General features: G+C 34.4%; 4 protein-coding genes across 6 annotated transcripts; 3 read left to right on the top strand and 1 right to left on the bottom strand.

Annotated features, from left to right (window-relative positions):
- Nucleotides 1–6,906: 6,906 nt before the first annotated feature.
- Nucleotides 6,907–8,279, top strand: LOC100264822 (zinc finger A20 and AN1 domain-containing stress-associated protein 4). Of its 2 annotated transcripts, none has more exons than XM_010655767.3 (2): nucleotides 6,907–7,397; nucleotides 7,576–8,279. In XM_010655767.3, the coding sequence occupies exon 2, from the start codon at nucleotides 7,664–7,666 to the stop codon at nucleotides 8,147–8,149; it is 486 nt and encodes a 161-aa protein (XP_010654069.1). In that variant the 5' UTR covers nucleotides 6,907–7,397; nucleotides 7,576–7,663; the 3' UTR covers nucleotides 8,150–8,279. The 2 variants fall into 2 exon arrangements, with proteins under 2 accessions (XP_010654069.1, XP_002282913.1); XM_002282877.4 differs by having other exon boundaries at nucleotides 6,997–7,285.
- A 791-nt stretch (nucleotides 8,280–9,070) lies between these two features.
- LOC100266652 (purple acid phosphatase 22) lies at nucleotides 9,071–11,841 on the bottom strand. The gene is made up of 5 exons (XM_002276904.4): nucleotides 11,592–11,841; nucleotides 11,192–11,483; nucleotides 10,347–10,915; nucleotides 9,926–10,014; nucleotides 9,071–9,446 (listed from the first exon to the last, which is right to left on the bottom strand). The coding sequence occupies exons 1-5, from the start codon at nucleotides 11,826–11,828 to the stop codon at nucleotides 9,203–9,205; spliced, it is 1,431 nt and encodes a 476-aa protein (XP_002276940.3). The 5' UTR covers nucleotides 11,829–11,841; the 3' UTR covers nucleotides 9,071–9,202.
- Nucleotides 11,842–13,673: 1,832 nt separating this feature from the next.
- LOC100244320 (probable purple acid phosphatase 20) lies at nucleotides 13,674–20,877 on the top strand. 2 transcript variants are annotated; one of them, XM_010655768.3, is made up of 5 exons: nucleotides 13,674–13,874; nucleotides 19,174–19,462; nucleotides 19,547–20,121; nucleotides 20,221–20,309; nucleotides 20,410–20,877. In XM_010655768.3, the coding sequence occupies exons 2-5, from the start codon at nucleotides 19,186–19,188 to the stop codon at nucleotides 20,588–20,590; spliced, it is 1,122 nt and encodes a 373-aa protein (XP_010654070.1). In that variant the 5' UTR covers nucleotides 13,674–13,874; nucleotides 19,174–19,185; the 3' UTR covers nucleotides 20,591–20,877. The 2 variants fall into 2 exon arrangements, with proteins under 2 accessions (XP_010654070.1, XP_002276913.1); XM_002276877.4 differs by lacking the exon at nucleotides 13,674–13,874 and adding an exon at nucleotides 18,541–18,809.
- Nucleotides 20,878–25,198: 4,321 nt separating this feature from the next.
- LOC100249475 (probable purple acid phosphatase 20) lies at nucleotides 25,199–26,709 on the top strand. The gene is made up of 4 exons (XM_002276849.4): nucleotides 25,199–25,484; nucleotides 25,569–26,143; nucleotides 26,234–26,322; nucleotides 26,410–26,709. The coding sequence occupies exons 1-4, from the start codon at nucleotides 25,208–25,210 to the stop codon at nucleotides 26,588–26,590; spliced, it is 1,122 nt and encodes a 373-aa protein (XP_002276885.3). The 5' UTR covers nucleotides 25,199–25,207; the 3' UTR covers nucleotides 26,591–26,709.
- Nucleotides 26,710–26,935: the final 226 nt, after the last annotated feature.

The raw sequence follows: 26,935 nt of genomic DNA, 5'->3' as shown, positions 1-26,935 counted from the left end.
AATAAATCTCCCATTAAAAAGACCATGCAATATTATTCGGGTCGGGTCGTCAAACTGGATCAAACAAAACTAGGCTCCACAAAGCCCAACAAATCTCCCACTTGGAGACTAGTCCAATCACCAACATCAAACCGCTATCCTCCAAGAAACGATCCCTCATCCCTACAACTCATCCTCCTGTCCTCAAGCTAGAAGACCAATTGAAGCTGCGCACAGCTTCAACTTCTCAATAGTGACACCCTTAGTCAACATGTCTGCAGGGTTCTTAGATCCACAAATCTTCTCAAGTATTACCAGTTTATCCTCAACAAGATAACGGATAAAGTGGTATTTTGTTTGTATATGTTTAGACTTTGAATGAAAAGCCGAATTTTTGGCAAGAAAAATTGCACTTTGACTGTCACTGTGTAGAATGCCCATCTCCTGCTTCTTACCCAATTCATCTAAGAAACCATGTAGCCAAATCATCTCCTTTCCAGCTTCAGTTGCTACAACATACTCAGCTTCTGTAGTAGACAAAGTAACAATCTTCTGTAGATTTGAGGTCCATGATATAGCTGTACCACCTAGAGTAAAAACAAACCCAGTAGTACTCTTTCTACTATCAATATCACCAGCAAAATCAGCATCTACATAACCCTGCAATTTCAAACTTGCACCTGTGAAGCAAAGACATGTATCTAATGAACCCTTCAGATATCTTAAAATCCACTTGACTGCCTCCCAATGCTGCTTTCCAGGCCTACTCATGAATCTGCTCACAACTCCCACTGCATGTGCAATGTCTGGCCTTGTACACACCATAGCATACATCAAGCTGCCAATAGCTGAGGCATAGGGCACCTTGCTCATATGGTCCCTTTCTTCTTCTGTCTTCGGTGACTGTTCTTTGCTTAGTTTGAAATGACTACCCAAGGGTGTGCTCACTGGTTTAGCTTCATTCATGTTGAACCTGCTGAGAACTTTCTTCACATACTCTGACTGTGAAAGCTTCAATGTACCATTAGCCTTGTCTCTAATGATTCTCATACCAAGGATTTGCTTTGCAGCTCCCAAATCCTTCATTGCAAACTGTTTGGACAATTGCTTTTTCAGATTATTGATCTTCTCAATGTCAGACCCTGCAATAAGCATATCATCCACATACAACAGTAATATGATGTAAGAATTGTCAAAGGACTTAACATAGCAACAATGATCAGCTTCACATCTCTTGAACCCAATTCTATGCATAAAATTGTCAAACTTCTTGTACCACTGTCTAGGAGCTTGTTTAAGGCCATACAAGCTCTTTCTCAGTTTGCAGACTAGATTCTCTTGTCCCTGAACAATGAACCCTTCTGGTTGAATCATGTAAAGGTCTTCCTCCAAGTCACCATGAAGGAATGCTGTCTTCACATCTAACTGCTCAAGATGTAAGTTTTCTGCAGCCACCATTCCAAGTACAAGTCTAATTGTTGACATCTTCACAACTGGAGAAAATATTTCTGTGTAGTCAATGCCCTCCTTCTGCTGGAACCCTTTAACAACTAATCTGGCCTTGTAACGTTTACTACCATCATGCTCATTCTTTATTCTGTATACCCACTTGTTGTGCAAAGCCTTCTTTCCTACTGGCAATTCAGTCAATTCCCATGTCTGATTTCCCAGCAGGGAATCCATCTCATCCTTCATGGCTAACTCCCACTTGCTTGAATTCTCATCTTGCAAGGCTTCATTATAACACTCTGGCTCACCACCATCAATCAACAGGAGATAATTTAAAACAGGTGAATAACGTTGCGGAGGTCTAATGTTCCTGGAAGATCTGCGAACTTCAGCTACAGGTGTACTCAAATCTACCTGTGAATTTACATTCTCCTTATCTTTTTCACCCCCCTTTTGGACAGTACTTTCAGTCAATTCATCTAAGTTGACAAACTCAGATTTCTTTTGATCTATCTCTGTAACATCTGACGTTACAGTTGACCTATCCTTGTACATAACCTGTTCATTAAATATCACATTTCTACTTCTGATGATTTTCCTGTTTTGTTCATCCCAAAACCTATAGCCAAATTTCTCATCACCATAGCCAATGAAAAAACATATTTTTGACTTTGCATCAAGTTTACTACGAGCATCAGAATCAATATGAACATAAGAAACACAACCAAAAACTTTTAAATGTGAAAACTTCACCTCTTTACCGTTCCAAACCTTCTCAGGAAGTCTGAACTCCATGGGAACTGATGGTCCTCGGTTTATCAGGTAAGCTGCAGTGCTAACAGCATCAGCCCAAAAAGTTTTTGGTAGTCCAGCATGCAACCTCATACTTCTAGCACACTCATTGAGAGTTCTATTCATGCGCTCAGCCACACCATTCTGTTGTGGTGTCCCAGGAATGGTCTTCTCCATCCTAATTCCCTGTGCAGCACAATACTCACTGAATCCTCCATCTATGTACTCTCCTCCATTATCTGACCTCAAACATTTTACTTTCAAACCTGTTTCTGTCTCAACCATGGCCTTCCACTTTTTAAAAGTTACAAATACATCAGATTTATTTTTCAGAAAATAAACCCATACCTTTCTACTTGAGTCATCAATAAAGGTGATGTAGTACCTTGAATCTCCTAGGGATGCAACTGGAGAAGGCCCCCACAAATCAGTGTGTACTAGTTCCAATTTTTCAGCCTTCGGTGTCCTGCCAGTTTTCAAGAAGCTCACCTTTTTTTGCTTTCCTAAGATGCAACTTTCACACATGTCAAAATCAATGGACTTCAATTCTGGTAGTTTTCCTTTTGACAACAACATCTTCATCCCTTTCTCACTCATGTGACCAAGTCTACGGTGCCATAGGCTTGTATCAGTACTTGCATCAGCAACTGCAATTGTGTCTCTTGGACATGAGGTCATATATAGAGTGCCAGTCTTCTTTCCACGAGCCAATACCCTAACTCCCTTTGTAACCTTCCAAGTACCACCAACAAATAGTATTGCATGTCCTTCATCATCAAGTTGTCCAACAGAAATCAGATTCCTCCTCAGGTCAGGAATATGTCGAACCTTCTCCAGTAACCAAACAGACCCATTGGGCAACGATATCCGGACATCTCTCAGACCCACAACATCCAAGGCTGAACCATCAGCCAAATACACCTTACCAAAATCACCTGCAACATAATTTTGTATGATTTCTCGGTGTGGAGTGGTATGAAACGAAGCTCCTGAATCCAAAACCCAATCATCAAGTGGACTGTCTACTGCAAGAAGTAATGCATCCTGTACCTCTTCTGTTACAGCATTAGCAGAATCATCTTCATTCTTCTTCTTAGGGCTTTTGCATTGCCTTTTAAAGTGACCTGTTTTCCCACAATTCCAGCATTGTACTTGTTGGCCTGATCTAGATTTGCTTCTGTTCCGATTAGAATTTCTGGAATTTGATCTACCCTGATTTGAATTTCTGTTATTACCTCTACCTCTTGTCTCAAGGTTTAGGGCAGAACCAGATCCTGAGGTTTCACCTGCATCTCTTCGGCGAATCTCCTCAGCCAGAATTAAATCTCGTATATCATTGTACTTGAGTTTTTCCTTTCCCGTAGAATTGCTTACTGCCATCCTCATTGCCTCCCAACTATTTGGCAAAGAAGCCAAGACGATCAGAGCACGAATCTCATCATCAAAATCAATTTCTACAGACGACAATTGATTTGTGATTGTATTAAATTCATTCAGATGGTTTTTGCTTCAAATAAGTTGGATGTCAATGCATGATGATGATTTGTCATACTGAAGCTAGGATGTAGTGCCAGCGACAGGTTTGATGCCAACAATGTTAGTTCAAGAACACAAAGATAAACACAATCACACATACGAGGTTTTAACGTGGTTCGGCTAACCATGCCTACGTCCACGGATGAGAGAGAATAATTCCACTATACAATAGAAAATATTACAGAGGATAGAACCAGATACAACTATTGGGTTCCCGAAACATCCCATGTTTCCCCACTCCTTGTATCCATACCTTACTACGAGCCCTCTCGCTCCACTAGGTACCTCCCGTTCTTCCTCACATCTCTATCCACCTCGTATAGTCTCTATAGACCCATCTCCATCTCATAACTTTTTCCCCTCATGACCTAGAATATTTATAGAGATATTTCCAACAACCTTCCTTATTCTATAAGGAAGTCTAATATTACAATAATATATCAATCTATAAATATTCTATATAATATTCTTTACACAAAAAAGAATCTATACTAATTAGGAATTTGGGACACTTCCTAACAAGCAATTGTAGTGCCAGCGAAAGCTTTGATGCCAACAATGTTAGTTCAAGAACACAAAGATAAACACAATCACACATACGGTACACGAGGTTTTAACGTGGTTCGGCCAACCATGCCTACGTCCACGGATGAGAGAGAATAATTTCACTATACAATAGAGAATATTACAGAGGATAAAACCAGATACAACTATTGGGTTCCCGAAACATCTCATGTTTCCCCACTCCTTGTATCCATACCTTACTACGAGCCCTCTCGCTCCACCAGGTACCTCCCGTTCTTCCTCACATCTCTATCCACCTCGTATAGTCTCTATAGGCCCATCTCCATCTCATAACTTTTTCCCCTCATGACCTAGAATATTTATAGAGATATTTCCAACAACCTTCCTTATTCTATAAGGAAGTCTAATATTACAATAATATATCAACCTAAAAATATTCTATACAATATTCTTTACAAAAAGGAATATTTACTAATTAGGAATTTGGGACAATTCCCAACAAATTCAAGTTATATATGATTTTCTCCCATTTCTTATTTATTGGATCAGGTTATGTCAATATGATCACTCAAATTCAACTTCAACAAATATAATATTCAAGACAAATTTAAGAATTTTTTAAAAATTAGGAATGGGGTTTGAGATGTGTTTGAGTTTAATTGACTATATTAGATAAAAAAACATTTTAATTGAGTTTTTTTTTTTAAAAAAGAAAAACTCATAACATTTTTTAACATATATAAAATATTACCTTTTAAAAAAATAAATTATAAATGTTTATAATATTTATTAATTTATTTATTTTTAATATAACTTAAAATTTTAAAAGTAAAAAATTGAAAATATATATATATATAAATGTGATGAGATAAGTATGAGAATTTTCGACACCCGAATTTTTCTTTTTTTGACAAAGATGAGAGTAGCCATGAGTCCATTTCCATCCCTAATCCCGGAGCAGGGGTTAGGGAGATATCAAGTGTCTTTATTACCAATTTCCCTGCAATACCCTTCACAAAGGGTTTTATAAGAACAAGCATGGTGACTAACGTAACATTGAATCCAGGGGCTGGGCACTACCTCCGGGTACAACAAACTATACATCGAAGTATCTCTCAAATAGAAACACCGGACGAGGCATCCACATGCGATGATAAGTTGTCAAATTTTAGAGGAAAAACAAAGGTAGCTAAGAAGTAAAAAGAGTGAAGTCATCCTCTATGAGAATGACTGAATGAGCAACTCTTTTAAGTTTAGGGAGAGTAAAAAAATACATAGGGGAATTTAGATGGGTGATGTTACTCTATGAGATCATAACCTCATACTGTTTAATGACTTTTTAATTTATAGGGGACGTGTGCCCCTTGTGGGCACTAGCTCAATCCGCGTGGCACGTTATCACTTACAACTGAGCGACACGGACTAGACGCGTCATTATTCCAATAATATTTATTTACAAATGTAAAAGTGCAATTAAAAAAAAAGAAAACAATAATGATTGGTGAGCTGAATTGGTGGGTGACGTGAGCAAGACAACACCCACGTTTTTTGTTTGACCCCTAAGCTGAAGTCGCGTGGGCAGTGGGCACTACCACCCTTTAAGAGAATCAAGAGCCCCAAAAGTAAAAGGCACAAAAATTAATCTATTCAGTAAAAACAATAAACTATTGGAGACCCATAGCTTGAGTGACACGATTTTCCCTTTGGGTTTTCTTTTCGTCAGGCCCACAAGTGAAATGACCTTTTGGTTTAATTATTTAATATATAGACAACATTTCAATTCGTGTAAAATGATTGGGCCAGCCCGATATCTGCCGGCCCATCTCAAAATTCTAATGTAGTGTAGTCCAATGTGTGAAACTCCCAATGCAATACATTATTCTTAATTAAATGATACGTATTTGAGACTCTCATGAAAATTAAGTGCTTTTAATATTATAGATTTCTTCCGGCACATTAATGGTGGGCAATCTGCGTCACCTTTTTCATATTTTCTACCTATGACTAGTCCTTGTTATTTGTCCTTTTGAGGAAACCTTGCAGCCCAACGAGAATTTAAATATATGATTATTCCATTTTAGAAAAATAAGATTAATCATTAACATTGGAACGTCCGTTTAAAGGTCATCCAATTTTTATAATTTTTTTTTTCTAGGTTGAATCATATTATGTCTCTTTAGATCAATTATTGAGGGAGAAAAAAATCTTTCACATCACCCAACTACAAAATTCTCAACATAGTTAAGGAATAGTATGAAACGTAAAGTGGGCCACTTTTGAATTGCATGAGATGTAAAGTTGGCTTCATTGAATTTAGAGGGGTAAAATATTTAAAAATTTCCAATTATGCCAATGTAGAATAGTTTGGTGGCTGACATTTTGTCATATACCATATATACCTTAATTTTAATAAAGGAAAATGGTGCTGACGGCATTGGTAGAGGAACATATGGCATGAAACAAACTTAATCAGCAAGAAATTATATTTTGGTTTTTTTACTATGGAAATTTAGTCTAGGAAAAGAAAAAAAAGAAAAGAAAGGAAAAAGATACAGCTAAGAAAGGCGCAAAAATTGATGGAGGAATGAATCAGAATCTTGAAAAGCCACCTAACAGGCTAATACGATAGGAGGGACCACATTAAACTCGTATAGTGTGAAATCAATGAGGAAAAAATCCACGTGGCAGAGAATGAGGGTGAGGGGAGGCTGAGGAGGGGCAGTCGCAGATGAATTTCCGTGGTGTCGTTGGCTTGGAGCAGGTCCTTTTTGGCTCCTCCAGCCTGTACCCTCGATATTTTTCTTCCATTATTTATTATATTATTTTATTTGTTAAAATCATTTGATTTTTGTCCCATTTTCTTCGTTCCTTCCTCCCCAATTTCTCTCTCCCTTCCCTTCTCTCTCTACCTTTCTATGGCTATATTATTCCTCTGATTATGCTTCCCTGTTAGATTCTTGTTCTTCTTTTCTTCGCTGTGCGATTCTTCTAACCCTTTCTTCAGGTACAATTTTATTTTCCTTTTTCCCCATTTATTCGTTTCTATGTTTCTTTCTTTGATGGATCGATCCGTTTCGTTTCATTGATGCGAATTTTGACGAGTGAACGGAGGAAAGGTATAAGGATGTTCAAACCATATGCCTCTCGTGTTGTGATTTTTTCTAAATTTGGCTCTTTGCGATTGAGGTTTCGATTGTCCTCTGTTTTCTCGGCTACCAAACAGGGGATTTACGTGAACTTTTTTTGCAGTAAAATTTTGTTTTTTTCTTCATCCTTTCGAATTTCTTTTTGCAGATCGACGATCCTGTTGTTCCTCGGATAGATCTGCTACTTCTTTTTCGAAATTATCAATTCTTGAGAAGAACACAGATCTGATCTGGAAATGGCGGAAGAACACAGATGCGAAGCTCCCGAAGGCCACCGCCTTTGCGCCAACAACTGCGGTTTTTTCGGAAGTCCAGCGACCCTAAACCTTTGCTCTAAATGTTACAGAGACCTCCGTCTCAAAGAAGAACAAGCCTCCTCTGCCAAATCCGCGGTGGAGAAATCGCTTTCAGCCGCCTCCTCTTCCACAGCTCCTCTCTCCCCACCCGCTTTAACCTTACCGGAAGCGGCCAATGAAATCACTGTTCCGGCGGCTGTGACCGCCGCTGTACCGTCACCTTCGGCGACACAGCCGAACAGGTGCTCCACCTGTCGGAAAAGGGTGGGATTGACCGGGTTCCGGTGCAGGTGTGGGATCACGTTCTGTGGGGTCCACCGGTACCCGGAACAGCACGGGTGCACCTTTGACTTCAAGACGCTTGGCAAAGAGGCCATCTCTAAGGCCAATCCTGTTGTAAAAGCTGAGAAGTTGCACAAGATATGATGTGGACCGTTTGATCTGATGACCTTTAAAATCAATGAGCGATCAAAACGGTCCACAATTTCAGCTTTCGACTGTAATATGTGATATATATTTCCTTTTTTTCTATATAATTTTATTTTTATTTACGTCATCATTACGTGTCTTTCCTTTGTTAAAAACTTTCCGTTGGTATTGAAAATTTGGGTTCACTTGGTCTAGGTACAGTGCCACTGTTTCTAGAAAGTTGTTAAAAAAAAGGCAACGCTTTTCAGCCAATTGGGGCATGCCACCGTATCCCAGTTTTCTCAACTGCCTCCTGTTTTTATGAAAACGACGGCAGTTTGTTGCCCTCCTGCCATTGGCCAAGAAGGTTGCCACTTGTGAAGGAGCTAAGCAATCGGCATGTAGAGCCTAGAGGGCAATCAAATGTTTTTCCTTCAAAAAGAATGGGGAAAATGACGATTGCGTGTCCAATAATCTTATGGGAGGATTCAGAAGCTTTAAGCTAAAAAATTAAACTACATTGAATTACTTTCCTTTCTTCATGAACCACAGAATGTTTCTAAGATTGAAGATGTCGGGGTTTCCACGATGTGGAGGTGTTGGAAGTTTGAAGGGATTTTATTTACTTCCTCGGGTTTGGGACTGAAAAATATTTATTTATCATAAATTTAAAATTTAAAATCTAAAATCTAATTAAATATCTTTTTTATTTTAAAATTTAATCAAATAACCCTTTTATTTTGAATGAAAAGGAAGATGAGTAAAAATGAGTTTTAATGATAATGAAATTTACTTTATTCAAGTCAAAAATACAAATTTATATTCAATAAATTTCCAAATGATAAAAAACCCGGATATGCATGCGAGACGCGGAAGAAGGGAAATTGATTTCATGTCATGACAATGTCGCTCATAATAACAGTTTCACAAAACAGTAGATTTGAAACAAAAAGAAAAATTAAAAACCTTCATATAGTTGACTCTGTCATACAATTACACAAGTATGATACAAGTGGTGTAAAATATAGGGGTACATGCCAAGTAGAGGTTTGAGGGTGAGGATGGGTTTAATCAAAGTTCATCATTAAGGTTAACAGATACTAGTGGTAGTGATGCTTGATCCTGCTGAAACTGCGTGCACTGTCTCGAAACGCTTAAACTTTGTAGCCACAGGCTGTCAGCCAGAATACAGTCGGAGTCATTGTTGCGGTGCCATGACCAAAATGCATGCGTCTGGTTTAATATCCTCAATCGCCCATGTCCAAAACTTGGCTCTCTGTACACTGAGAGGGAGGCGCTTGTCGGCTTCTCAAACCTACATCAGCAACACGACAAGACCGTTGTTTTTCTTTTACTCTTTTCAAACTGCTTACACTCTTGATCACTTGTAAAGATGTATTTAATTAAATATAATAATATTCTCCCCCATGGCAAACGTGTAAGACGAAGGACTCGTCTACATGGCATAAAAAATTCACACGGCACTCACGTCGAAACCGATGTAGAATAATTAGAATTAGAATTCAACGGACGGTTTTAATTTCCATGGTTATCAATGACCCCACCTTGGAGCTGAGTTTCGGATTGGATTGGCCCTCAATTCCTTTTTGAAATTAGAATTGGGATGGGGGTCACCGTGTTGGATTTTAATATTTGGATGATCTAATCCAGTGAGTGGGCACACAGCACACTGGTGAATTTCAAGGCAATCAAAATCAATACACAAATGACTCATTTTCCTGAGATGTTCGATGGGCCCAATTTAGTCAAGAGTTCAAATTTAAGAATACTCACGTTAAAGCAAGTCCTTCTCTGTTTCCTCCATCCCCAATTGTCACATGTATGGGCCCGCATTCATCTGCCTTGTTCTTGTAAACCCTTGTCTGCAGTAAAATAGAAATGAAAGCAGTTTGTAAAACAAGTTATTTTTTCCTAAGAGGGAAAAGCAGGCATACCCTTATAGGCTTTTCCCCCCTTTTCCAGCAAAAACAATTATATTAGAATTAAGTGATTTCTCCTAGTTCTTTTTTGAACTTAATTTCTTTTCTAACATCTTAAAATCGACTCTATTTGTGTTATTATTTAGTGAATAAATGCTTCAATCGTTACTAGCCTACTTAAAAAAAATAAAAATAAAAATAAAAATGAATGAAAATATGATATAAACCAATTGGAGGAACCAAATAAGTGAAAGCAAATTGAATAAATGACTCACAAATCGTTCGTAGGCATGAACATGGCCAGCAAAAACCACATCAACCCTAGCCTCATACAACAGCTTCTCCATGGCTTTCCTCATGCTCTCTCCTTCCCCCTTATGGGCCAGATTAGTATTATACCATGGCGCATGAATGAGCACAATAAGCCACGGCGTCCTCCTCCTATCAACCTTACCCAGATCCCCCTTCAGCCACTTGTACTGAGCGGATTTCTCATCGAACTCAGCATAAGAACCCAACATGATAACATGGCACCCAGCAACCTCAAAAGAGTAGTAGAGGTTGGAGGTGGAGCCACTCTCTTGGAAAGGCATCGGCCACCTGGAATTAAAGGCTTTGAAGCCATCGGGGTAGATGATGGGGAAGATCTCAATCTCATGGTTGCCTTCAGTGACCATCCAGGGGCGGTGGCTGGCGTACGGCTCCACAAGGCGGCCGAAGCAGTCCCAAAGGGGCTGATGGCTATCGGCATAAGAGAGATCACCGGGTAATAAAAGCACGTCGTAGTTTGTTCTGTTGACATGCGTCAGGGTCGATGCTGTCCATTCTGTTTGCCCTAGATCTCCTGCCACACTCCCCAGTAATTAGAAAGCAACACTTAATTATTATTATTATTTTCTAATTTTTATATGAAGATAATGTTATAGATGCCATATACATATGAAAGCAAGTATAAAAGGAAAAAAATACGTATCGCTTTCCTTTTTAGCCGTTTTGCGTAAGCTTAAAGCATGAACCAACACACCCACCCACACACAATGTTTACGCTATTATTTATTGATGGCAAACTCATTAATTTGGTACCATGTCTTGGTAAATGTCCAACACACACATAACTCACCAACCACTGCAAATTCAATGGGAAAGCTGGAAGGAGGTGTTTTGAAGTAAAATTCTTGCCCAGAACCTCCACATCTGTAGTAATACACTGTCCCAGCCTCCAACGGTCCGATCTCAACATGGTGAATCTTGCCGGAGCTGTAAAAGAAGTAATTATACGAGGTATGCTCCCCTGTCGCAGACGCTTCGTATTTTCCGGGCATCTTTCCATACTCTACTATGGAACGTGCGCTTTTATCGTCGGTGATCCATGAAACCTTCATGCGATCCCTCCCCACTAGCGAAATGTGAACCTAACATGACCGTAGGAAGAAACCAAAAAATAAGCAAAAGGGCAGTTCATGTAAGAATAATTATGGAGATGTGGGAGAGGGAGAAAGAATATCAGAGATATTAATAACCTGTTGAGGATCGGAGTCCGATCGGTGGTGCGGAGTGAAGATGAGCCTTCGAGGTGGCTGTCTGGAATAATCAGAAGATGCATGTGACCGTGGAAGTTGAATTGATGATAAGATGGTTAGGAGATGGAAGGAAACGGTTAGCCAACTTTTCTCCATATTTGTTGTCTGCAAATTAAGGCATATGCCGTATACTCCTGAGTCTGGGAGTGGATATATATATATATAAATATAAGACATAAATAATTGGATAGCAATGGCGTCAAGGAAGATGCATTGGCATAATTTTGGATATGCTTTCAGCAATGACCATGTAAAAGTCATCCTCTCTGGTCTGTATGTTTGGAATCAGAAAGCTCAAGGGAAGTATGAGATCAGATAGAATAAGGGGAAATATGGGAGGGGAAAAAAAAAAAGAAATGAAGAAATTAAAGGATGAGTTTGAACTTCTATTCAAATTTTGTTGTTAACCTCGAGAAATTATTATTATTTTTTTATGTGATGAATAATAAGTTTGCCCTTATTATATATTTAATTTATATGACAATAATTACAAAATTACAAAATTACAAAACAAGATTAAGTATACTAGCAAATTTAAATCAAAGGAAGTTTTCATGTTTGAATGATAATTTCCAAAGAAAGTTAAAATGTTTTTATGAGAAATTCAAATGATATGAAGAAAATGATGATACAAAGACTTAAGGTATCTAAGAGCGTATTTAATAATGTTTTTACTTGCAGCATTTTTACGAAAAATATTTTTAGGAGAAACGTCTATTAAATGTTTCTTTAAAAAACATAACAAGTGATTTTTTAGTAGAATAAGTGATTTTTCAAATTTTTAAAATTTTGTTATATAATAATTTTTTTTTTCAAAAACATTTTTTTAGGTTAAAAATGTGTTTTAAAAATACTCTCAAACCAACCTTAAGAAACATTGTAAGATGGGTTTCACTGATACACTACAGTGTAGATATTTTGATGTGCTTCAAAACTAATTTCCTTTATCTTTACCTGAGCTTAAAAATGATATTTTATCATTAAATGGATGAATATGCATTTTATGCCAAAACTTCCTATAAAAAATGACTTATATAGAGATTTGAAGGAGTATACAAGTTATTAGAAGGTTAGACCTTGAATTGGAAGCATTTTTGAAATTGTAAGTGCAAACGGTCAATACTATTTTAAAAGAGTTGAATTGATTGGAGAACTAACTCAACAAGTTAAGCTCATTCAATTAAGGGTCTAAATTAATTTTTTTCCTTCTTTCAATAGTTGGTGTATAGTCGGTGCAATACAATTGAAGTTATTTGCAATTACAATATTCCACTTACCAAAGAAAATGTGGTTAAAAGCACACTATATTAATTCTTCATTCCACCAAATAAATGCCCTGAAATGAGTCCACCACGGAGTCCCTATCACTTGAACGGTTAAGATGTATCTTTCTTTTAATTCATTTTCTTTTTTCCCCTCAACGGCTAAGGGTTTAGAAATTAAGGCCGTTGGTTTGGATTGTTGGTTGCGTCACTCCAATAACTTGTGTTGTGTGTCACGAGGGAACTTGCTACTTTTCTCTCTCTTTGCCGGAAGAGATTATATATATATATTTAATTTTTATTATTTATATCCTAATTTTATTAATTTACTTGTACACTCGTTCAAGGACTTAATCTCAACCTTGATAAATACTATTATGATATCTTAATATTTTCCCATCTTTTAATTCATGGCTCATGCACTCGAACTATTAAATTAATAATTTATTAACATTATACACGCTTTATCTTCTAATTGTATAATGGCCAAATTTTCAATCCATATTTGTCTAAAAAATTACTTTTTATACCCATAATTTAATCATATGAAATTTTAAAAAGAAAAAAAAAATATGATCATCACGTGGTCTACAGCCTCCTTCTTTTCAATTCATTTTGTTGTAATTTTTTTAATTACTAATTACCATATAAGATAAAGGTTTAGAGATTTTAATTAACTTTTGTAATTATGAAATCATTATCCACTCGTAGATCTCAAAATTTGCCTCAAGTCCATTTTCCTTTCTTATCTTTCTCCCATTTTTCTCTCCCACTCACACCTCACCGCCAGCTCCCCCCCTCTTCCTCACTTCCTTGATCTCTCCCTCCTCTCTCGCTTCTCTATATTTCCCTCACTTCCTCTCACCTCACCCATTTTCATTTTTTTTTTACTTTCTTCTTTTTCCCTTACCTCCACTACCACTCCTTCCCACCTCCCGTCCACAGTTTCTTCAAGAAATGAGTAAGTTGTTCTTTTTCATTTTCTTATTTATTTATTCATTTTATTTTTTCTTTCTATATTAATTGTTCATATTTTGTTGAGTTTGCTTGATTGAGCTTAGATATTTGTTTCACTTAGAATTTGTATATTAGATGTTGATCTTAAGCTTGTTCTATAATTTTGATTTTGATTTATTTAATTTAAATTTATTGATATTTGGATTTTGGATATTGTTTGTGGACTTTTAACCTTGGGCATGTTGGTTTTTGGATGTTTGTTTTGAGTTTGATTTTAATTGATTTGGGACCTTATGATTTTAGATTGTTGATATTTTTGTTGGGATTATTCATTTGGGTTTGAGCTCATTACTTCGTCATCGGACTTGTTGAATTTGGGTTTGAATATTTGTTTTAGGCTTTACACATTTTTGGATATTTACTTTGGATTCATTTTTGCTTTGCATGGGTCCATTTCAATACTATTATTGATATTTTGTTAATTGAGAATGAATTTGTGACACATGGAGGATGAAATTTCATAGAAGAAAATGAGATTGATTAGAACCAACATGTGCTCTAATGACACATATTTTATATGATTTGTGAACTAAAATGACACTCAAATAACCCAATTTGACCTAAATCCGAAGCTATAAGTTTTTCTTAGCTTAAGGCATTGATCTGACTTATTAAGAAAGCTAGAATGGAGAGGAAACACCTAATTAAATATGGTTTGCTGGTCTAGAATCCGCTACTATTGGACTTGGCAAGTAAGCCCAGAAGGAAGAAGTCATAATTGCTACCTTACATTCTTCTTCTTAGTCTGCTTGAAAGGAAAGTTAGTAACTCTAGAGTTAAAAGAAATAGAATATAGTATGACAGAATCTGTAGCTTTGAGCTTGAACGTCTTTCAGCTCTTGTTCACAATCCAACTGCTATTGAATCAATGTAAGGAGATGTCGATGAGGGTACAATAAAGGATAGGATTTATGATGGCTTCAAACTATGAGTTTAACTTTTATTTTGAAGATTTATCTCATATTTAAGAGAATAAAATGGCACAAAATGAAACCATTTTAGATTTTGAAATATCAAGGAGAAAATAAGAAATTGAACGAGTCAAGAATCATGGAATTTAAGGAAATGCAAGATGAAAATATCATAAGTTTGGGATATGAGGATTGATCATTATGGAATAAGAAATAAGACATGTAAACATGGACAATGAGGTATGAGCCAATTCAACAAGTTTGTATGGAAACTTGGAACTCAAAATCTGGTGGCAACATCTACTTTGACTTTGAGACGAAATTTGGAGCACTTTCCAAAGTCCATTTTGGGCAAGCTATACACGTTTGAAGCAAAATGGTCAAAGAAGAATGTTGTTGAGTTTGAAATTCACTGTGCATTTCGAACTCAGCCATTTGATTTTGAATTGGACTTCTCTCTTTCACTTATAAGTTTGAAATTGACTTCTAATTCACCCAAATTTCGAACTTAGCCACTGGTGATTGCATTTGAGCCCCAAGACACGTCGAAATGAGTTCCAAATGTCTCCATCCAATTCAAAATGTCTTGTACTCATTTAGAACTTGTACCTTTTGAAAATTTTTAAGTTGTTTATGATTTTTTTGTATAATAAGTGATCAGTGTATCACATATTAAGTCATTGATGATACTATATAAACTCTCTTAGTTCTAAGGTTTTGGAGATCTTTTGAGGAGTTTGACATTTTTGTGGGGAAGAAGACAAGAACTTCAATTTGTTTCTTTTATTCTTTATTGAATATATTGCTTTTAGTTTCTTTTGATTTAAAATAGGAATTTTTATTCTATTATGGATTGTGCATGTAACATCACTCCCATGAGAAGCTAAAAGTCAACTTTGGGGCTTAAAGCATGAAAACCTAAGGATTAGGAAATTTAAAGAGACAATGAATAAATTGTTATAACAATGAAATTAATTACTATTTGAGTTACAATTTATCAATTTTGTTTTTACTCTATCCTTGTGAATTAGTTTAGGGAATGATACAATAAGTTATTACCTGATATTAGTGATTCTTGGTGATTTTTTATCATTAATTATTATGATTTTTCCTATCGTTATCTGTCCCATAACAACACTACAAGGAATAAAAGTTAAAAAGTCAAATCTTAAAATAGTAATTCATTTTATTTATATGATGGTTTTAAAAGTCTATTTTAAAAAGAAAAATTAGGTTTCAGATGCAATGTTGAATTTTAGAGCTTAAGTTGATCATGAGCGGCCAAAAATCCTTAAACCATAAGATCGTATTACTTAAAAGACCTTTGTTATCTCTAATTTCTATATCCTAAGTAGGATTATGGAAAACCACAAACTGGAATCAATTGAATAAAAAATCAATATTCGCCTTGTTATTAATTTAATTTTTTTCTTAGTTTCATTTCATAAAAGTTAATTCTCATATTGCTTTTCACTTCAAGATTTAAATAAAAGTGATTCATTTATCCTTGTATTGACAAATTCTATAAACCAGTCCCTAAGGACGATACACAGAATACTATAAAAGTTGTAATAGTTTTTTTTCCTTTCTTGGCCATAACTACTACGTATTAGGATTAAGTATTTTGGTATAATAAAGAACATCAGTTATAGACTTAAAAAAAACGTTAAATATGACATGAAACTTTAAACAAAATGAGATCATTGAACTTGTTGTAAGTTTGTTTAGGTACATATTTACTTTTATTTAGTTTCATTTCTATTGACAAGAGTACATATCCTTTTATATATATATATATATATTGGACGTATACAAAGTTAAATATTTGATAATTTAGAAATTTTGTTTTAATAATAATAATAAAAAAACAGTCCAACAATCACATTTTTATAAAATAATAGTTTTTCTTTCTTTCTTTTTTTTAACAAAAAAAAATGTTTTCTTAATAAAAAATTCAGAAAAATATCAAATTTAGACAAATATCTTTACAGGAATCTAAAAAATTGTTTTTAATAAAATTTCAAAACAATGACTTTTAATAACAACTATTTGGAAATTATTTTTTTAATAAAAATTAGCTAGAAAATATATTTTTAAATAAAATTATCCAAAAAAGTTAATTTTAATAAGATCATCCAAAAATTGATTTTTAAATAAAACTATTTTTCCTTAATAAGAATGGAATTAAATTAATTTTTATAAAATGAGGTCTTAAATATTTTTTTAATAAGAATATGATGAGAATCTTTTTTATAAATTACAGTTGTATAAATCATTTTCTCAATAAATTGGATTAAAAATATTTTCGTAAATAAAATTTGAAAAAAAGATCAATGCATTTTTAAATGAAATTTGTAAAAATCCCTTTTTAAATAAATTACAAAAATCTTCTTTCTAGATGAAATTGAAAACCTTTTAAATAAAAATTGAATTGAAATAGTTTTTTCTTTTTTAAATTGGTAAACTAATCTCCTTCTTCATAAAATCCAAAAATTCTTTCTCTAAATAAATTGATAATAAAGAATTTTTTTAAGATAAAATCCAAAAAAATATTTTAAATAAAATTTGGTTGTAATTCCTTTTTGTGAACTTGTAAATATCTTTCTTTAAGTTTGTAGATTTTTTTAATAAAATAAAATTTGGATTAAAACATTTTTGAAAATAAAATTGTAAAATTAATATTTTTTTTCTTAATAGGGTAAATAAAAATCATTTCTTATAAATAAAATCAAATATTTTGTAAACAAATTGCAACATTATGAATAAATAAATTCAAATTACATATTTAAAATTGCTATTAATATAAGGGGGTGTTTGGTACTCCGGAATAGGGAATGAAAATAAATATTTTGTTTCCATTCCTATTTCTTAGTAGATAGAAATAAATAAGATATTTATTCCGACTCCCCATTCCCGTGTACCAAACACCCTTTAAATTAATTATTTGAATATTGTATCATGATTCTCATGCATCATTTATATATATTCTTGTAATTTGTTTAATATTATTTTATGGACTTGTATTTTTTTTTAATATATATGATTAATTAATTAATTATTACAGTTTCATTCATTCATTTAGTAGAAACTTATTGTTGTTCATTTCCGACACATAACCTCAGTCTCAAACACCCGTGAATAATGTGAGTCCACACCTCCCTTTACTTTAAAATTATATCCTTAACTTCAAATAATTTAAATAGGGAAAGGAATATAAGCATATGTGCAGGGAATATCCAAATTTGTAATCATATGCACTTCCAACTCATTTTCTAACTAACAAGGGCTTGGAAAGTCAAGGGTTGGGCACCATGTTTTCTCTACTTTTTTTAATTTACAATATTATCGCATTTAATCTTTGTAAAGTTTGACTATTTGTTGTAATGAAAGAAAAAGGCCTTTATAATTAAATTAAATAAATATCTGATAATTACTTATGATGATCCTTGCCTTTTCTCTTTTTACTTTTAATAATTAAAATCTTTCAATATGGAATTCTCTTTTTGCCCCCATGAGAATTTATGAAAAATAAGCCTCCAGAAAAAGCATGAATCACGCATTTTGGAATTGGCAAAATTACTAACCATGTGAACACGTAAATTTATTACGTGGAAAGTAAGGAGATGTCCAGAGCCGAACGACACTGGATTTGCGTGAAACGTTACAACCGTGACCATGATGACATATGCCATATAAACAATTTCAAAATTAAACACCAGAATTCAAACAACTAAAGAAACGGGTCAAGTGATTTTTATCTTATATAGGCCCTTCCTCCTCCCTCTTTCCTCCACCGCTCTTGCTTCTTCTTGGTGGCTATGGCGGTTAGGACGTGGTTTAGTTTACTGGCATTGGCCATGGTGGTTATACAACTAATTGGGACTGGTATGGCGTATGAACGCCCACCGGCCCGGAAAATGTATATCGTCCTTGACGACGAAGATCAGGATCCCACTCATCCGGACCAGGTTTCAATCTTGTTGTTTCTGCCTGAATTTTTCTTCGTTTTACTTTCTGATTCATTGAGACGCGGGGGAGTTCAGGGTTGTGAGGGAGGGTGTTTGGCGGTTAGGAAAATAGGATTTGGGGGTTGGGATTGGATGGGCTGACTTTGAGGTTGGCTGCAAGTTGGGTGTTGGGTGGATCAAATTCATTGTCTCGTGAACTAGTCTTTTGTTTGGTATTGAAATTTGGGGTGGGAATTCTAATTTCTACTGGCATGAATTTAGAATAGCCAACTGATGAGTATGCATGGGTGATGTGTCTAAATTTAAGGGAGAGACGATAAAAAAAATGAAAGCTCTAAATTTTGCTGTTGCGTATATGATTCAGGTGCGTATATCTATGGCTGGAGCAGACAAGATGAGAATAACATGGATGACCAAGGATGAAACTCCTGCAGAGGTACATTATGGTACAGTTCAAGGAGAACTTGGCAGCTCTGCCACCGGGAGTACCCGTTCATACAAGTATGCCACGTACACATCGGGCACAATTCACGATGTGCTCATTGGACCACTGAACGCAAATACTGTATATTACTACCGCTGTGGCTCCTCCGGTCCCGAATTCAGCTTCAAAACCCCACCTTCTCAGTTCCCCATCAGACTTGCAGTTGCAGGTCCGTGTATGCCACCACATCTTAATTTCAGTTCATTTTGTGGATGGATGATACCAGGTTGGATTTCATTTCATGCATGTACAGGTGATTTTGGACAGACGGAATGGACAAAGTCGACCCTGGACCACATATCCAAATCCAACTACGACTTGCTTCTTCTGGCCGGAGACTTGTCATACGCAGATTTTTATCAGCCATTGTGGGACTCTTTTGGGCGGCTGGTTGAGCCCCTGGCTAGCCAGAGGCCTTGGATGACCGCGACAGGCAACCACGATGTTGAGAAAATCATCGTTGTCCACCCGGAGAAGTTCACATCCTACAATGCAAGATGGCACATGCCCTTTGAGGAGAGTGGCTCTACTTCGAACCTCTATTATTCCTTTGAAGTTGCCGGAGTTCACGTGGTGGTGTTGGGATCCTACACTGACTTTGGCTCAGACTCCGACCAGTACAAGTGGCTTCAAGCGGATTTGGGGAAAGTTGATCGGAAGAGAACCCCCTGGCTGGTGGTGATGCTCCATGCCCCATGGTACAACTCCAATTCCGCTCATCAGGGTGAGGAAGAATCAGATGGAATGAGAGACTCCATGGAAGAAATACTTTATAAAGCTCGAGTGGATGTCGTCTTTGCTGGCCACGTCCATGCTTATGAGCGCTTTGTAAGTTCCCTTCTCCCCATCTTCACGAACCACACCCATATCTCAATCAAATCACACTATTGAATTAATTCCCTTGTCTCTGCTTCTCATTTACTGTAGGACCGAGTTTATCAAGGCAAAACTGACAAGTGTGGTCCAGTCTATATAACCATTGGGGACGGCGGCAACAGAGAAGGCCTTGCGACTAAGTGATTAAGCTGCTTAAACTTCTATCATCACTACTACCCACATAGATTAATTCATTGTATTGATTCTAATTTCTACCAACTACTGTTTTCGGTTTTGCAGGTACAATGACCCAAAACCCGATATTTCACTCTTCAGAGAGGCGAGCTTTGGACATGGGCAGTTGAATGTGGTGGACGAGAACACGATGGAGTGGACGTGGCATAGGAATGATGATGACCAATCAGTTGCCGCAGACTCCGTCAAGTTGAAAAGCCTCGCAACTGAACCAGGCTGTAACTAATTAAGCTGTAAAAGGATGTGAGCTAGGGATGGAATTGGGAGCTCTGTTCAGGAAGGCCTCCATTTTTAGTGGTTGTTGAATTCTGGAACAATTAATTGTCGGATTCAAATGTTCCTCCTTTCTTAGTTCCCTTTTCCCATGGATTCAGATTCTTTGGTATCCGCTTGGAATAAAAAAGCCTACTTGTATTTCGTAGGCATTCTGCCAATTACCTGCATCTCTGTTCATAATTTATATCAAATAAACATAATTCAGCTCAGCCAAGCATCCGAATAAGTTTATTATTATTTGGGCATTTAGTATACAAAAGTCTTCGCCTCCCATTTTGTCTTCTCATCGTGCCAACCATTCGGGTAAAGATAATTTTAGACTTTTAGTAATCATTTGCTTGATTCGCGAATAACTATGATTAGTATAATGCTCTCTCTTTCTCTCACCATTTAAAATGATTCCTCCTTGTAATTTTAAAATATTTTAGTGTATGACCCTTAGTAACGTGAGTGAAATTGAAAATCTGATCAAATCCATCAATTCGATTTAATTTTTAATAATCATAAAGGTCAATGTAATTTAAAATTTTTCAAAGAAGTGATATTATCTGTTTGATTTGTTTAATTTAGATTTATTGATATTTGAAGTTTGTGGACTTTTAGACTTGGGCATGTTGGTTTGTTGATGTTTGTTTTGGGTTTAATTTTAATTCAATATGGGCCTTATAATTTTATATTGTTGATACTTTTATTAGGATATTTGGGTTTGGGCTCATCATTTCATCATTGGCCTTATTGAATTTAGGTTGAATTTGTGACGTGTGGAGGCCAAATTCCGTACAAGAAAATGAGACTTAGGAAGACGTTAAATAGGACATGAAACCTAAGCAAAAAAGCGTGTTTGAGTACACTTTTTTTTTTCCCCATTTTTATTTAATTTCATTTCTCTTGACTTCTACAAATATCCTTTTATATATATATTTATAGGTGGTATAGAGTTAAATATTTGACAAAAGTCGTTTTAATTCACTAATTTAAAAAAACATATATATAAAAAAAATAACTTCAACTTTTATAAATCAATTTTATTTCATCTATCTAAAATTATTTTAAAATACATATACTATTTCACAAATTACATTTATTTCATAAAATGACTTTTTTACTTGTTCGAATAATAATACCAATTGAAAATTTTTTAAAATTTATTAAAATAAGAAATTGAAAAATATAATTAAAATTTTTTTAAAAACTTTAAACCTAAAAATATAGAAATAAAATATTAACTTTCACTTTGTTAAATAATACTAATAAAAAATATAGATATCGAGAAAGAGTTGGAAATACAATAAAAATCAATATTTTAATTTTTACATTTTTAAGTTTTTTGGTTTTAATTGTATTTAATTTTTAATTTTTTAAATTGTATTTATTTTTTAAGTATTTATTTTTAATTTTTAAAATTTCTTATTTTATTGTTGATGCTAACTAATAAAATTTTTATTCAAATTTATTAAAAGAAAAAAAGAAAGAGAAGATGAGTATTTAAAATTATTATTAATTAGGGAATTAAAAATATTTTATTTATTATTTGAGGATTCCAAAGAATTTTTTCAAAATGATTTGTATCTAATATTATATAATAAAAAAAATTATAATATGCTTATTTATAAGATATTTTTATCAAATGAAAATGATAAATTAATTTTTTGATAATTTTATTTAATATTATCAAGTCAAAGGGTATTTCAAGAAATAAATATTTTACTTATAGAAAAATGCATGTATTTTAAAATATTTTTAAATAAATGAACATAAAATTTATTTATAAAAGTTATATTTTATCAAATTTGTGAGTCAAAACTGACTTTTTCCTAAATATTTAATAGTTTAGAAATTTTGTTTTAATAAAATCAACGGTCCAACAATCATGTTTTCTTAAAATAATAGTTTAAGAAAATATTATTTTTAATAAAAGAAAGCTTTCTTAATAAAAATTTGAAAAAATGTTTTTAGAGGAATCCATAAAATTGTTTAAAAAAATGTTTTTAATAACTACTATTTGGAAATTTATTTGTTTAATTAAAATTACCTAGAAATAAATAAAATTATCCAAAAAATTAATTTTAATAAAATCGTCCAAAAAAATAATTTTTTACATTTTTGTAAATAAAATTTGTAAAAAAAAAAAAAAAATCGATTCCTTTGTAAATGAAATCAAATTTTAAATAAGAATTTAATTGAAAGATTTTATTTTATTTTTAATAAATTGGCAAACTAATCTCTTTGTGAATAAAATTCAAAAAATATTTCTTAATAAAATTGTAATCTTTGGGAATAAATTTGTCAAATTATTTCTCTAAATAAATTGATAATAAAGAATCTTTTTCTACATAAAATCAAAAAACAATATTTTTAATAAAGTTGGGTTGAAATTCCTTTTTACGAATTTGTAAATATCTTTATTTAAGTTTGTAGATTTTTTTATTTAAATAAAATAACAATTGGATCAAAACATTTTTGAAAATAAATTTGTAAAATTCACACTTCTTAGTAAATAAAAATCATTTCTTGTAAATAAAATTAAATATTTTATAAACAAATTGAAGCATCATGAATAAATAAATTCAAATCACTAATTTGAAATTGTTGTTAACTTAAATAATTCTTTGAAAACTTTTGAAAATTGTATCATGATATTTGAAATAATAAAATCTTTCTAATAAATTATTTTGTGTATTTCTCATGCATCATTTTTATATATTTTTGTAATTTGTTTTGCATTATTTCATGTGATTATATTATTATTTTTTAATATTCATAATTAATTAATTATCATAATTCACTTTATCTGTTTAGTAGATATCATAGGTATACAGATTTAGAATAGTGTTAGGGCTTATGTATTTTTCTAATAGGTAACCTAACCTAATCCTTGAATCCGGTTTTTGTTTACAAAATTTTTTTTTTTTTTTAAAAAAAAAAACCAAATTAGAATTTTATTTCTTATTTTGTTTTCTCTTTTACAAACAATGAGCAATTCCAACTTTTTCAAAACATCAAATTTTCACATAAAAATAAGTCTTGTTGTGAAACGGGGATGTACATGAAGAATGTGGATTCATACTATCTTTTACTCTAAAATTATATAATTAACTTCAAATAATTTAAACACATAAATGATGTAAGCATATGTTTATGGAATATCCAAATTTGTAATTATTTGTATATCCAACTCATTTTTAAATTATGTTTTCTATGTCATATTCTTTAGCTAACACGGGCTTCGATAGTCATGGACACCATGTTTTCCCTAATTTTTAATTTACAATATTATCACAATTAATCTTTGGAAACCATATTAAGTAAAGTTTGACGACTTGTTGTGATAAAAGAAAAGGTCTTTATAATTTATAAATATCTTGTAATTACTTTTGATGTTCCCTGGCTTTCTTTATTTACTTTTAATAATTAAAATCTTTCCAAATTGAATTCTCTTTTCCCCCATTTTCATAGAAATCTTATATCCTAATATATAATTTTTAATAAAATATGATATATTAAGATATTATGATATTTTAAGGTAATATATTTAATGAATAAAAAATAATATGAAATATATTATTTTTAACATTTAAAATAAAAATCATATCATATTACAATATTTTTTATTTGAAAAATTGAAAATTTTCTTATATTTAACCATATTTATGATTAAAATATTTAAATTTTATAAATAAAAAATTTATATATTATATTATTTAATATATAATAAAATTGATAAAAAAATTAAATTTATGATATATGGAATATGGAATATATATATCTCATATCTTAACACGAAATTAAAATACCTATAGGAGATATTAACATATCTTGGATAGAAAACGAGAGTCCATAATATATCCCACAACTTATGTAATCACATATTTAGTTGGATATTTTCATAACCAAAAGATAAGAATATAATATCTTAGATGTTATATTCAGCCAACATAAAGGAATCGGGTTAAATGCTCCGTATCTTATATATACACTTCCTCCACTGCTCTTCCTTCTTGTTGGTGGCTATGGCGGTTAAGACCTGGTTTAGTTTACTGGCATTGGCCATGGTAGTTGCACAACTAATTGGGACTGGTATGGCGTATGAACGCCCACCGGCCCGGAAAATGTATATCGTCCTTGACGACGACGATCAGGATCCCACTCATCCGGAACAGGTTTCAATCTTGTTGTTTCTGCCTGAATTTTTCTTCGTTTTACTTTCTGATTCACTGAGAAGCGGGGGAGTTCTGGGTTGTGAGGGAGAGTGTTTGGCGGTTAGGAAAAGAGGATTAGGGGGGTTGGGATTGGATGGGCTGACTTTGAGGTTGGCTGCAAGTTGAGTGTTGGGGTGGATCAAATTCATTTTCTCGTGAACTAGTCTTTTGTTTGGTTTTGAAATTTGGGGTGGGAATTCTAATTTCTACTGGCGTGAAAATTCTCAAAAATGTTGTTACAAGTTTAGAATAGCCAACTGATGAGTATGCATGGATGATGTGTCTAAATTTAAGGGAGGGACAATATAAATAAATAAATGAAAGCTTTGAATTTTTCTGTTGCGCATACGATGCAGGTGCATATATCCATGGTTGGAGCAGACAAGATGAGAATAACATGGGTGACCAAGGATGAAACTCCTGCAGAAGTACATTATGGGACAGCTCAAGGCCAACTTGGCAGCTCTGCCACCGGGAGTACCCGTTCATACAAGTATGTCGTGTACACATCGGGCACAATTCACGATGTGGTCATTGGACCATTGAACGCAAATACTGTATATTATTACCGCTGTGGCTCCTCCGGTCCCGAATTCAGCTTCAAAACCCCACCTTCTCAGTTCCCCATCAGAATTGCAGTTGCAGGTCCGTATATGCCACCACTTCTTAATTTCAGTTCATATTGTGGATGGATGATACCAGGTTGGATTTCATTTCATGCATGTACAGGTGATTTTGGACAGACGGAATGGACGAAGTCCACCCTGGACCACATATCCAAATCCAACTACGACTTGCTTCTTCTGGCCGGAGACTTGTCATACGCAGATTTTTATCAGCCATTGTGGGACTCTTTTGGGCGGCTGGTTGAGCCCCTGGCTAGCCAGAGGCCTTGGATGACCGCGACAGGCAACCACGACGTTGAGAAAATCATCGTTGTCCACCCGGAGAAGTGCACATCCTACAATGCAAGATGGCACATGCCCTTTGAGGAGAGTGGCTCTACTTCGAACCTCTATTATTCCTTTGAAGTTGCCGGAGTTCATGTGGTGGTGTTGGGATCATACAGTGACTTTGGCTCAGACTCCGACCAGTACAAGTGGCTTCAAGCGGATTTGGGGAAAGTTGATCGGAAGAGAACCCCCTGGCTGGTGGTGATGCTCCATGCCCCATGGTACAACTCTAATTCCGCTCATCAGGGTGAGGAAGAATCAGATGGAATGAGAGACTCCATGGAAGAAATACTTTATAAAGCTCGAGTGGATGTCGTCTTTGCTGGCCACGTCCATGCTTATGAGCGCTTTGTAAGTTCCCTTCCCCCATCTTCACGAATCACACCCATATCTCAATCAAATCACACTAATTCCATTGTCTCTGCTTCTCATTTACTGCAGGACCGAGTTTATCAAGGCAAAACTGACAAGTGTGGTCCCGTCTATATAACCATTGGGGACGGCGGCAACAGAGAAGGCCTTGCGACCAAGTGATTAAGCTGCTTAAACTTCTATCATCCCTACCACCCACTTGGATTAATCCATTGTATTGATTTTAATTTCTACCAATTTTGCAGGTACATTGACCCAAAACCCGATATTTCACTCTTCAGAGAGGCGAGCTTTGGACATGGGCAGTTGAATGTGGTGGACGGGAACACGATGGAGTGGACGTGGCATAGGAATGATGATGACCAATCTGTTGCTTCGGACTCCGTCACGTTGAAAAGCCTCGCAACTGAACCAGGCTGCAACTAATTAAGCTGTAAAAGGATGTGAGCTAGGGATGGAATTGGGAGCTCTGTTCAGGAAGGCCTCCATTTTAGTGGTCGTTGACTAGTGGAAAAATAAATCGTCGGATTCAAATGTTCCTCCTTTCTTAGTTCCCTTTTCCCTTGGATCCAGGTGCTTTCATTCCGTACAATTGTATATGCTTGGAATAAAATAAAAAAAGGCCTATTCATTCTGCCAATTATAATTTATATCAAATAAACATAAGTTAATTTATATATTTGAACTAAGTTTATTATTATTTGGGCTAGTATACAAAATTCTTGGCCCCCCCTCATTGTGCCACAACATTTGGGTAAATAAAATTTTAGT

The sequence above is a fragment of the Vitis vinifera genome, chromosome 8 (assembly GCF_030704535.1).
Source record: "Vitis vinifera cultivar Pinot Noir 40024 chromosome 8, ASM3070453v1".
NCBI classification, from domain to species: Eukaryota; Viridiplantae; Streptophyta; class Magnoliopsida; order Vitales; family Vitaceae; genus Vitis; species Vitis vinifera.
The sequence above is the reverse complement of the archived record's forward strand: the minus strand, read 5'-3'. Positions and strand labels throughout refer to the sequence as shown.

Excerpts from the sequence above, each read along its gene's own strand:
- LOC100266652 (XM_002276904.4), bottom strand. The coding sequence starts at position 11,828 with ATGTCTTATATTTATATATATATATATCCACTCCCAGACTCAGGAGTA. Across the intron at positions 10,916-11,191 it reads CATTGAATTTGCAGTGGTTG|GAGATCTAGGGCAAACAGAA; the intron begins GTGAGTTATGTG and ends GGAGTGTGGCAG. Across the intron at positions 10,015-10,346 it reads TTCATGCCTACGAACGATTT|ACAAGGGTTTACAAGAACAA; the intron begins GTGAGTCATTTA and ends ATTTTACTGCAG.
- LOC100264822 (XM_010655767.3), top strand. The coding sequence starts at position 7,664 with ATGGCGGAAGAACACAGATGCGAAGCTCCCGAAGGCCACCGCCTTTGC.
- LOC100244320 (XM_002276877.4), top strand. The coding sequence starts at position 18,660 with ATGGCGGTTAGGACGTGGTTTAGTTTACTGGCATTGGCCATGGTGGTT. Across the intron at positions 18,810-19,173 it reads ATCCCACTCATCCGGACCAG|GTGCGTATATCTATGGCTGG; the intron begins GTTTCAATCTTG and ends TATATGATTCAG. Across the intron at positions 20,122-20,220 it reads TCCATGCTTATGAGCGCTTT|GACCGAGTTTATCAAGGCAA; the intron begins GTAAGTTCCCTT and ends CATTTACTGTAG.
- LOC100249475 (XM_002276849.4), top strand. The coding sequence starts at position 25,208 with ATGGTTGGAGCAGACAAGATGAGAATAACATGGGTGACCAAGGATGAA. Across the intron at positions 25,485-25,568 it reads CATCAGAATTGCAGTTGCAG|GTGATTTTGGACAGACGGAA; the intron begins GTCCGTATATGC and ends ATGCATGTACAG. Across the intron at positions 26,144-26,233 it reads TCCATGCTTATGAGCGCTTT|GACCGAGTTTATCAAGGCAA; the intron begins GTAAGTTCCCTT and ends CATTTACTGCAG.